This window comes from Garra rufa, chromosome 5, assembly GCF_049309525.1.
Source record: "Garra rufa chromosome 5, GarRuf1.0, whole genome shotgun sequence".
NCBI classification, from domain to species: Eukaryota; Metazoa; Chordata; class Actinopteri; order Cypriniformes; family Cyprinidae; genus Garra; species Garra rufa.
The window spans coordinates 53734712-53747426 of record NC_133365.1 but is presented as its reverse complement, the minus strand read 5'-3'; the positions used below and the strand labels follow the sequence as shown (position 1 = coordinate 53747426).

At 31.6% G+C, this 12715-nt stretch overlaps 1 protein-coding gene across 1 annotated transcript; it reads left to right on the top strand.

Moving 5' to 3' along the window:
- The first annotated feature begins 1042 nt into the window (after window positions 1-1042).
- Window positions 1043-4240, top strand: LOC141335590 (transcription elongation factor SPT4). Its single transcript, XM_073841097.1, has 5 exons — window positions 1043-1224; window positions 1556-1662; window positions 1975-2030; window positions 2815-2868; window positions 2953-4240. The coding sequence occupies exons 1-5, from the start codon at window positions 1156-1158 to the stop codon at window positions 3018-3020; spliced, it is 354 nt and encodes a 117-aa protein (XP_073697198.1). The 5' UTR covers window positions 1043-1155; the 3' UTR covers window positions 3021-4240.
- The last annotated feature ends 8475 nt before the right edge of the window (window positions 4241-12715 follow it).

The following is a 12715-nucleotide window of genomic DNA, read 5'->3' as shown; positions in this document are numbered from 1 at the left end:
ACTAATTTTGCTTAAAAATACTTTTGAAAAATCATGGAATATTTAGAAAAAAATAACATTACATAATTAAAAGTATTTGTGTTTTCTATTCAATTCCATTATGAAATTCTTATTTTGCCCAGTTTGTTTATGGTCACCCTCTAAAAATGCTTTAGAACAAATTTTGTTGAAAAAAATATTTTGAACCATCATGGAATATTTAGAAAAAAAAATGGAATTATTAAGCTTTGTGTTTATCATTCATTCTATCATTTCCACTCCATTACAAAACTTTTTTCACCCCTAGTTTATTTACAGTTACCCTCTAAAATTACTTTGGACCAAAAGTTTTTTTTTTAACCATCATGGAATATTTAGAAAAAAACATTATGGAAGTATTAGGTTTTGTGTTTTCTATTTATTCGATCGCTTTCATTCCATTATGAAACTCTTATTTTGCCCAGTTTGTTTACACTTACCCTCTAAATCACTTTGGAACAAATGTGTATTTATTTATTTATGTATTTATTTATTTTAACCAACTTGGAATGTTTAGAAAAAAAACATTATGAAATTATTAGGTTTTGTGTTTTCTATTTATTCGATCACTTTCATTCCATAATGAAACTCTTATTCTGCACAGTTTGTTTACAGTTACCCTCTAAAATTTATTTGGAACAAATGTTTGTGTGTTTTTTAACCATCATGAAATGTTTAGAAAAAAACATTTTGGAATTATTAAACTTTGTGTTTTCCATTCATTCTATTATCTCCATTCCATAAATAAACTCTTATTTTGCCCAGTTTGTTTACAGTCGCCCTCTAAAATTGCTTTGGAACAAATGTATTTATTCATATATTGAACCAATATGGAATATTTTTTCACTCGTTCCATTATTTCCATTATTTTGTAGTCACAAACATACCTACAGGCCAATTATCTTGAATTCTGAAAAACTAACAATATACGTTAATTATATGCCCCAAAATAAAAAATTGATCTTGATATATTTCCTTTCACGGTCGAGTGGCGCATATCAATGACGTCATTAAACGGCGCCGATTGTGGCCAGCGAACGCTAACAACTCGTTGAAAAAAAAAAATCGTTGTTCTGAGGCATCTATTAAGATATTTTTGTTTTATTTTTCCAAGTATATTTCACTAAAGAAACAGAAATGTCTCTGGAGACCGTTCCGAAAGATCTGCGTCATTTGAGAGCGTGTCTGCTGTGCTCTCTTGTCAAGGTAAACTAGGCATTCATCAAAACAGATGCTTTGTTTATTAATTTAATTTATATGTATACACATTTAGACACAGCAGATGAGTATAGCAAGATTACGCTGGTTTAAAACTCTATACATAGACTTTATCTTACTACGATAATGTTTTTTTAAATGAACATGTTTTAAATATACTATGGCGAGCCTATGTGTATTATACTGTGTACATAAAACATTATACTGCTAGATACAGTCATAGATATTACAATTACAACATAGTTTGTTTAACTGTGGAAATGTGTATATTTAGATACTAACTCTAAATATTTTCTTTTGTTTCTTTTTCTGGTTTCAGACTATTGATCAGTTTGAGTATGATGGATGTGACAACTGTGAATCATACCTGCAGATGAAGGGCAATCGAGAGATGGTCTATGAGTGCACAAGCTCTTCTTTTGATGGGTGGGTAATGATATTTCTTACAGATAAACAGATAATTCTCTCCATCATCATTTACTCTCATTGTATGGCTAAAAATAGAGCTATTTGGCAGACGTTTTGTCCATGAAATGACAATAAGTGGTGGATCACCTTTAAAAAAAGCACCATTAGAGTAACCCATGCAATTTAGGAAAGAGAATTAGACTGGTTTGGAAAGTTATGGTGTGTCAAAGATAGTAGGATTTACATTTTTGAGTCAATTATTTGTTTAAAACACACACGTACGTTTGTTGGATTGAATTTGAGCACTAATAGATGATGTCTTCATTATAGTGTTATTGCTATGATGAGCCCAGAGGACAGCTGGGTGGCAAAATGGCAAAGAATCGGTGAGTATTCGAGTGTACTTTGTTCAGAAGCAGTCAGATGGAGTTGCTTTTGCTCATTTCTGTATTTCATTTTGTACTTAATTATATAGCACTTTTACACAATACAGATGACAAAATATGGAAGTCATTTTGTGCCATTTTTAAAGAAATCAATTTATTTTCTAAAAATGAGAATCAGATTATTTCGACTTACAGAATCATATTTTTTACCTAACTGTGGTGGGAATGGGCCTCTTGCTCGAACAGTAAGCCCTGCCCCCTGATTAACATAGGATTTGTATACAAGTTACTTCTGAAAATGAAAACTGAAATAAAAGAGACAATAAAAAGAAAAATAAACTTTACATTTTGATTTGAATTGTGTCACTATTATTGCATGACCATTAATAAAAAGCTTTGTAACAACTGGAAAACATTTTCTTTTTCATATTTACCTTTTCATTTTAAGATTGCCAGCTTTGACTCGAGATTGCATTGAAAATGAAGTCAAATCACCAACTGCATTCTGTTTTCCAATTTGTCAGGGAAAATGCATTGTCACAGTGAAAATGAAATCATTTCGTTTCAAATTTTGGCACAGATTTCGCGTATAGCTTTTTATAACGAAATTGGTAATCTGGTTTTCATTTTCATTTTTAGAAATAAATTGCATAAATAAACAGGAAAATAACAGTGTTAATGTTGCATCAATTATGCAACAACTTTATTTACAGCTATAAAGCAGTTTTGCAGAAGGCAAAAGTGTCATTATTCAGTTCAGTAACAGTGTGGATGTCTTTCTCAGGTAACTTCAAGCCAGGTGTCTATGCGGTTACAGTAACGGGTCGGTTACCTCCAGGTCAGTGTCTGATTTTGGTCTCGTTCAGCAGAATGGCTCTCTAATGACTATTTTCTGAGGTTGATTGTGTGTTTTGTCTCTCAGGTGTGGTGCGAGAGCTGAAGAGCAGAGGCGTCATCTATAGATCCAGAGACACGGCTGTTAAAACATGAAAACATCAGTTTATGCATCACATGTTTGTAAAGTTACGTATATAACCAGCTGTTTTAGTGACTGCTGATCTGTTATTTCATTTAATGTCTTTTTTTTTTTTTACTTACACTTTTTGGGTATTTGGAGTGATAATTGTTTGATAGACGGATAAACGATTGATTTAAATATTCCACGTAAATGATTTAAACATGAATAAACGTTTTATAAACTGCATTTTGTTTCAGATTTATACCTTTTTGTTTTTTAATATGGTCAGTGAGGGTTTCTATAGTTAGTGTTAATTTACTTGAAAAGGTTTTAATCTGAGCAGAAAGTCTTTCATGTACCCTTTAAAAAATGTAAAAGGTTCTTCACAGCGATGCCATAGAAGAACCATTTTTGGTTCCACAAAGAACCATTGAGTCAAAGGTTCTTTTTTTTTTATATATTTAAAAATTTACAAAATTTTATTTTTTTCCAAAGCCTTTTTTTTTTTATTATTATCATAATTTTACTAACAATTTACAGAGTCAAAGGTTCTTTAAAGAACCATCTCTTTCTTAACTTTTTTTTATAATCTGAAGAACCTTCTTTCGCCACAAAATACCTTTTGTGAAACAGAAAGGTTCTTTATGAAACCATTTAAACACCTTTATTTTTAGGAGTGAACTGCAAAAATGCACGTATTTCATGTTTTTTTTTAAGTACAAATATCTAAAAATCCTTAAATTAAGATTTTACTTTAGAGATGCAAAATGAAGATATCAAGTCTTGTTTTCTGAGAAACAAAACTGAGTCAGTTTATGCTTAAAACAACAACAAATATCTGTCCGTGAGGAATGAAAACTTGTTTCCCTTTTGATTTAGATTTTTCTGAGCCCATTTTTATGACCCTGGACCACAAATCCAGTCATAAGGGTCAATTTTTTTAAATTGAGATTTAGTCATAATCTGAAAGTTAAAAAGTATTGATGTATGATTTGTTATGATAAGGCATTTTTTTTGCAGAAGGTAGAGCTATTTGAAAATCTGGAATCTGAGAAAATTGCCTTTAAAGTTGTCCAACTGAAGTTCTTAATGCATATTACTAATCAAAAATTAGGTTTTGATACATTTTCAGTCTAAATTGACAACATATCTTAAACATGATCTATTTAATATCCTAAAGATTTTTGTCATAAAAGAAAAATGTATAATTTTGACCTATACAATGTATTTTTTTATTTTGCTACAAATACATCCGTGCTACTCAAAACAGGTTTTGTGGTCCATTTGTTCTCGTTTTAGTCATAAGCTCACTCATAAACTTTTTCATTTTAAGCAATTTCTCAAACCAAGATTTGTCATTTTGTTTAAGTAAATGTATTTTGATCTAAGAATCACTTGACATTAGTACTGTAAAACAAGACAAAAATACAGAGGAAGAATTTTTTTTAGTAGAAGTTATTTCCATATCCTAGTGTTTGGGAGCAGAGCTGTTCAAGTCGTAAATTGACCTTCATTAAAACAGCAGAAACTGGTCATTTTGAGGTGATACCATGAGAGGGCGCAGTCGCTCTGCAAACTCTTGCTGACTGTCACAAATGCTGCTAGAAATAAAATTGACACCAGCTTGAGAAACAGAAAAGCAGACGTGGAATTAAGAGCTAAGAGTCATTAATAGGGTTTAGCAAGACTCTGATATTATGGCTAATGAACTGAACACCCCATTAACTAATTAATAACTCATTTAATCTGTTTATTCAACAGCCATGATGCAATAAACAGTGCATTGTGTTGGTTAGGAAAAGTGTGCTGTTACTTTTATATATTTCAAATTATTCTTGTTTGGTATTTTATTCCTACCTTTATACACTTGTGGTGCTCCTGGTAAAATGTCCAGCCTGCAAAACGTGCTGTATTATTACCAAATACTGGATTCAGTCTTTTTTATCAACTTGTTTTCTTTCAGTTATCACAGGTTTTGTATTTGTTTTTGAAACTGATGTGTTTTAAGCCTCATTGATGTGAGCTTATGCTTTTTTTAACTTCTCACTTGAAAAAACTGAGGTCCAACAGAAATTCAAAATCTGTGATAAATGAAAGAAAACAAGTTGACAAAAAGATTCAATCCAAGATTTAATGATATAAGAGCAAAGAAATTCTACAGCACAGCAAGGGTTAAATTATTGAACTGAGTAAATGTAAGTGAACAAAGTAGATCTGACTAACTAAACAATTACTCTCATTATACAGTCCGTATGAAAGCATGTTGGGAAATTCAGATTTCCTTCACTTTGTGTGCAATTTACATTTTAAAATGAAGTATACTGACATGAAATGAATAACAATTGATCATTTTAAGATTGAAGATGAACAAAAAATCTTTTTTATGCATTTATTTTGGCATGTGCAACTGAAAAAATCATGCAAGTAATATTCTTTTATTAAGGTAGTATAGTTATTTATTATCGCAATATTTACAAAACCACTGAATATGTTTAATTCAGGCAGATGACCTGTGTTTTTATAATTGTGACAATAAATGCCATGTCTGGAGGAAATGATCATAAAAGGCAACAAAGTGTCACACACAAATAATTATTCATATTATAAACACTGCAACCAAAATTTGATGACGATTTTAAGATGAGCTTTTAAAAAACAGTTTCTTTTTTTTGATGCAGATGTGGGAAGCACACCAGAGTGGGCCTGAATTTTCCTATTTTGAGAAACACACTTCACATCTACACCTCTGTCACGTTTCAGAGGGAAACATCACCTCCTTCACACGAGCAAACAACAGTTACTGACTGACTCAAAAACCAGATCAGAGTCATTTCAGTCATTTCACTGAAGCGCGACACTGTCTGAGAAATGCTTTTAGTTCTCAAACCTCATTTGTCAAGAAGTTTCTGAGTGCTATCCAGTTTGAAATGATCTGCGAAAATGATGTTTTATACCTAATGCAATGACATTCAGACATTTTGAAGTGTGACTGTAATAAACAAATATCATAGTATGTGTGACATTAGCAGCAGACAGGAAGTGGTTTGTTTAAACTGAATAAAAATTCTAATTGGAACTTTTTTTTTAAATGTTACATGCTTCAGACAAACAGTTTGAAAAATGACTAAATCACCTACTAAGCGTAGTGCTTTAACATGGGTGGATGTGACTGTAGTTGGGCCTGAATGAATCATAGTAATGATAAAACTGTGATGGGGATCCATAAGGGTTTGACACCCAGCCAGTCACAGATCTGCGTCACTGCGCTTATCAGCATGTTTGATCAAGGTCACTATGAATCGAAATGTAAAGCTGAATCAGACATAGCGTTCATTTTGAGAGTGTACCAATGTGCCTTATGATTACAGAGCTCATTTACAATTACAACGTCAATCATACAAATTATATACAAGAAATATTATATATACATACAATATTATTAAGTTAGATTTCTCTTGATGTATGGTTTGTTAGAATAGGACAATGTTTGGCTGAAATACTGCTATTTAAAATCTGGATTCTGAGGGTGCAAAAAAATCTAAATATTGAGAAAATTGCCTTGAAAGTTGTTTAAATGAAGTTCTTAGCAATGCATATAACTAATTAAAATTAGGTTTTCACTGAAAAAAAAAAGATTAATTTAAGGTCAGTGGTTGCAATCAATTTATTTTAGCTGCATTTAAGTAAAAATGTTGAAAGTTAGTCAACTAATTTTATTTAAATGTAGCTAAAATAAATTGCAACCACTTACCTTAAAAGAAATGTAGTAAATTCAATGAACCTTTTTTTTTCAGTGTTTAAATATTTATGGTATGAAATTTACAAAATATGTTCACGCAACATGATCTTTACTTGATATCCTAATTATTTTTGGCATTAAAGGAATACAATGTATTATTGGACTGGTTCTGTGATCCAGGGTCACATAATTATCTTGTTTTTTAGCCTCAATATTACAAAATTATTTTTATTTTTTTATTAATTTTTTATATAAAAAAAATGAAAGATACGTATATAGTTAATTTAGGTTAAATATATATTAATTTACCCATAGAAATAATACAACAAACAAGATGATTTTTTTTTTTTTTTTTTTTTTTTTTTTGCTGTTGCACCTACCTCAAAACTGATCTCCTGTCAGCGAGTTATGATGGGGTTCATCACCTATACAAATGAAGAAGAGAAAGTTACTTAAATTGTAGTAAATGAAACTCAAGAGTGAAAGTACAACTTCTCATTAGAACACAGATAGAAATAACTTCAGTGCTCTGATGAGAAATGTCGACTGAAATAAAGTAAAAGAAATATTTCATTAGATACTTCAGGTAATCAGTGTTTTGGGTTCTTTAAAACTAGAACTAGAAAACTAAATGTTCTTTATAGAATTTATGAAGGTTATTCTATTAAAAACACGTTTGGATTTTCAGATTGTTTAGTTGAAGTTGAAGTTTAGATTCAAACACATTTGGGCGCGAAAGCAGGTGATTTCATCTTCCCTCCTCAGTTTTGCATTCTGTTGGGTTTAACCACAGATACATAACAGCAGCTCACTATGTAGGCTGTCTATGTGCACTTCAAAGTGTTTCAGTTTTGCACCCGAGTTTACACCCTAAAACATGGTGCAAAAACACACCCACTCAAGTAACAGAACCAGTTCAATAAAGCAAGTCAGCATACAGTATGACCGAAAACCATTTACATATAACAGTCATTATACATATATTACAAACTCCTAATTATGCTGACTAAATTCTAGCTGGAATATATTTATATTATGCACGTGCCTAAATGATTACATGCTCTTTATTACTTATGTTTAATTTGTGTGCACATAAAATCTAGTTACAACCTGCTAGAACTTGTTTTTGTCATTTAAAAGTTAACTGAAATTAGCTGAAGCATGAAAATCCTCATAATACACTAAAATGAGTTAAAACAGTTTCTAAGCTTGATTGATAATCAAATGAAAGAGAATTGAAGCTCAGATCCACATCAGCTTCCTGTTTCAAGATTAACCGTTGAGTCTCATGAGTCTCGTCACACTCAGATTGACCTGATTAAAAGAACGACTCGTTTATGAATGTACAAAACTACCAAAACCTTTACGTGTGTTTAAAGATTTAACTTTCTGGTGCAGTTCAGTCACTTTTTTACTTCATCTGAATGTTAGGAACCTGGTAAATGTTTGAATGAAAGCCTGTTTCCGCCACTGAATAAATTTTTTTTAAAAAAGGTTATTGTGACCTATCTCACAAATCTGACATTTTTCTCAGAATTGTGATACAAACTTGCAAAATATGACTTTTTTCTCAGAATTGTGAGATATTAACTCACAATTGCAAGTTATTAAGTCAGAATTGCAAAAAATAAACTCGCAATTGCAAGAAAAAAAGTCAGAATTGTGCGATATGAACTTGCAATTGTGAGTTATAAAGTCAGAATTGTGAGATATAAACTTGCAATTCTGTGAACATATCTGTCTTTTTTCTCCTTAAATGTACTTAACTCACAATTGTGAGTTTATATCTCACAATTCTGAGAAAAAAGATTTACGAGAAAAAAATTAGAATCGGGAAATTAAATCACGCAAATTGACTTTATAATTCGCAATTGTGAATTTATATCTCACAGTTGTGAGATAAAAGTCAGAATTGCAAAAAATAAACTCGCAATTGCAAGAAAAAAAGTCAGAATTGTGAGATATAAACTTGCAATTCTGTGAACATATCTGTCTTTTTTCTCCTTAAATGTACTTAACTCACAATTGTGAGTTTATATCACAATTCTGAGAAAAAAGAATTAAGAGAAAAAAGTCAGAATTGTGAGATCTGAGAATTCTGAGAAACAAATTCTGATACAAAGTCAGAATTGTGATATAAGCTTGCAATTGTGAATTATTAAGTCAGAGTTATTAACTCACAATTCTGTAAACATATCAGTCTTTTCACAAATGTACTTTATAACTCACAATTGCAAGTGTATATCTCACAATTCTGAGCAAAAAGCATTTCAAGAAAGAAATCAGAATGGTGAGATAAAAAGTCGTAATTGCGAGTTAAGTCAGAATTGAGATATAAATTACAATTCTGAGAAAGTAAAGTAAAAAATGTGAGATAAAAAGTCATAATTGTGAGTTATAAAGTCAGAATTGTGAGATATAAACTCACAATTCTGTGAACATATCAGTCTTTTTTCTTTTGAGAAATGTACTTTATAACTTACAATTGCAAGTTTATATCTCACAATTCTGAGCAAAAAGCATTTCAAGAAAAAAAGTCAAAATTATGAGATAAAAAGTCATAATTGTGAGTTATAAAGTCAGATTTGTGAGATATAAACTCGAAATTGCGAGTTATAAAGTCAAAATTGTGAGATAAAAAGTCATAATTGTAAGTTATAATGTCAGAATTGTGAGATATAAACTCAAAATTCCTTTTTTCTCCTCAGAAATGTACTTAACTCATTTGCGAGTTCATATCTCACAGTTCTGAGAGAAAAAAAAAGAATTGCGAGAAAAAAGTTGCAATTACCTTTTTTATTTTTTATTCAGTGGCAGAAATGACAGTTTTGGCTCTCACTATGAACACAAAAATAATGAACATGATCCAAAAAGGTTAAATAGTCCTGAGAAAGAAAGAAAAAAAGTTACACTTGTATTTCTCGCTGTCTAAAACGAAATGAATGGGAATGAATTTCATTCTGTGGAAACAAAATCAGATTTTTTGTGACTTAAAATTTGTAGCACAACTTGTTTAGATTTAGGTATTTGATTTTCACACAGTTTTAGAGTAAAATGTTTTTGTCACGTATCTGGTCTATCCTGTCATCATGAACTCTTGCACCACACTTCATGGACTTCATTCCCCACAAGCCACTGCACTAATCACTGCATTCACCTGCTCTCACTTTACTGATTACCGCTCACAGCTGCACCTCATCACACTGACATGCATTTAAGCTTCTCACACACACAGCCACTCTGCGAAGTCTTATTGTTCCGTATGGTCGTAATTCTGAGTGTTTATTTCTGTGTTGGATTTCCTGTGTATGACCCTGGACTGTGTACCCCATTATTGATTCCTGCTGCCTGCCATTGCGACCACTGCTTGAATATTGAACTGTTTCCCGGATTACCTACGTTGTTCCTGTTTTCTGGCGTTTACTCCTGCCTGTTGACACATCTCAATAAATGCTGCAAATGGACCTGCACGTCTCTGACCCTCCTTGTGACAGTTTTAGTATGTATATATTATATAAAATTTAAAAACAGTATTTTCTTTTCATGGAAATAAACTTAAAAGAAGCCTTTTCACTTAAATAATCTGCCAAGTGTCTTCTACAAAAAGAGACCATACTTAAGTCTGTGTTCCAAAGCATTCAAGAATTACGATTTAGATTTTCATTTTTTTTTCCTCAAAAAGTGAAGAACAGGTATTATAAAACGGTTAGTTCCATTCCTCAATTCTGATTGGTCAGCAGCTGTGTCGTATTCATGATACGGCACTGCTATGACCGCTTCACTCGGTTTTGTGTATCATTGAGCCCCCTTAGCAACCACCCCTTAGCAGTTAGGGACTACTTTTTACAGCGGAAGGCAGTTAATGATTTTACTTTATGAAAACGTTCAACCTAATATATATGAATTAATATATATTTTGGATTTTATTATTTTTATTGTGTTGTAACCGTTTTATAAAAGCAATAAGGTACTTGAGGCCGTGCTGTATCATGAATAAATTATGACAGAAGGGGTTGCAGTGAGAAAAGCATTTTTTGCATTGTACTCTTTTTATTTAAGCAATCAGGTAGGAGAGGCCGTGCTGTATTGTTCCAACCAAAATATCAAAAAATTCTTAATTTAAGAAGATTTTCTAGATGAGTAAAATTCATTACTTGATTAATATTCTAGACGAGTATCAAAATTAAGTGTGTTTTTGCTTGAAAGAAGCAAAATAATCTGCCAATGGGGTAAGAAAAGTAATCTAGTTTTCTGTTTGAAATTTTTTTTTCTTACCCCACTGGCAGTTTTTTAGCTAGTCCTAAGCAAAAACTCACTTAATTTTGACTTGTTTTTTTCTGAAAACAAGAAAATTATTCATTACTTGTCTGGAAAATCCTTCTTGATTTAAGAACTTTTAGATATTTTGATTGGAAACAAGACAAAAAAAAAATTTTTTTTTTTGGCAGTGTAATAACAACAAATGCAATACATTTTCTTACTTTTTGTATTATGTCAATATGGTACAATATTAACCTATTTAAATGATAAAAGAGTTAGGCCAAAAGTAATCTAAAAATAGTCTGATTATGTTACCTAAAATGTTTAATGTAATGGATTATGTGACTAACTACAATTTCAACATGTTTTAAAAATTTTAAGTAATCTTCCGTAAATACAATGTAATACCATAAAATCACCTAAAAATACAAAATATTACTTTAAAAATCATTATCAAACGAAAATAGACCACAATCATTGAAATAAAAAATAAAGACTGCCACATGAGCATCACCAGTGTTAAACTGATCTCTACATTAAAAAAAGTGGTGTATGATTCATACAATTTCATGAAAAAAAGACTGAAACATTTTCTTATAATATTTTTTTAGTGCAATGATAAACTCAGCTTGTCAGTAAAGAGTGTGTTTTGTGATGAACAGAAACTTCAATCCATCGATAGATAAAATAAAAATGATGAATCACTTCAGACTAAAACTTATCGAACAAATCGTAACCACATTATTAATCATTTTATGTTACATCATATCCTCCGGTGAGAGGAAACACACACACACACACACACACACACACACACACACTTGTTGGGTTTACATGTTTTATGGGGACATTCCATAGGCGTAATGGTTTTTATACTGTACAAACCATACTTTCTATCGCCCTACACCTACCCTACACCTAAACCTAGCCCTCACAGGAGATTGTGCACACTTTTACTTCATCAAAAAAACTCATTGTGCATGATTTATAAGCCTGTTTCCTCATGGGGACCTGAGAAATGTCCCCACAAGGTCAAAATCTACTGGTATTCCTATCCTTGTGGGGACATTTGGTCCCCACAACGTGATGAATACCAGGTACACACATTTTACCCATTTATTTAAATCCACTTAAAGGAAATAGTTTACAGGGACATAAATAATACAGATGCAGTTAAATACATGTACAGAAAAAACGTGGCGCAATGTCATGCATCAGTTCTTTACAACATTAAGCATACCCCCTTGTTATTATGGGTATAAATAACATCGTCTCCGCCATATCTGGTGACTACCTATAATAGCAGACAAGGAACAAAACTTTGCTAGCTGTTTAGCTCTCTTTTTGGGCATCCCAAGTTGTTGAAGCCCTCTTACAACCAGCCTATGTGCATGTCCTAAACTGCCAAATATGAAGACAAACAGACGACATCGATAACCTATCTCAAGAATAGCATTTAAGAGTGGTTGATATTTAATGACTTTGGTCATAAAAGCTTCCTCCATACTAGAATCAAAGGTACATGCAACCTCCAAAACATGCACCTCTCTACACTCCTCATTTATCACAACAACATCTGGTGTATTTGCAGACAAATGTGAAAATATTTCGGAATTACTATTAAAACACTTAAACATAGATGCTTTTACACAAGAATGTTTATATGTTTTCACTGAAGATGGTAGATACTTTAACACATCTTTCACTATAAGATCCACTATTCTATCA

Excerpts from the sequence above, each read along its gene's own strand:
- LOC141335590 (XM_073841097.1), top strand. The coding sequence starts at position 1,156 with ATGTCTCTGGAGACCGTTCCGAAAGATCTGCGTCATTTGAGAGCGTGT. Across the intron at positions 1,225-1,555 it reads TGCTGTGCTCTCTTGTCAAG|ACTATTGATCAGTTTGAGTA; the intron begins GTAAACTAGGCA and ends TTCTGGTTTCAG. Across the intron at positions 1,663-1,974 it reads ACAAGCTCTTCTTTTGATGG|TGTTATTGCTATGATGAGCC; the intron begins GTGGGTAATGAT and ends TCTTCATTATAG.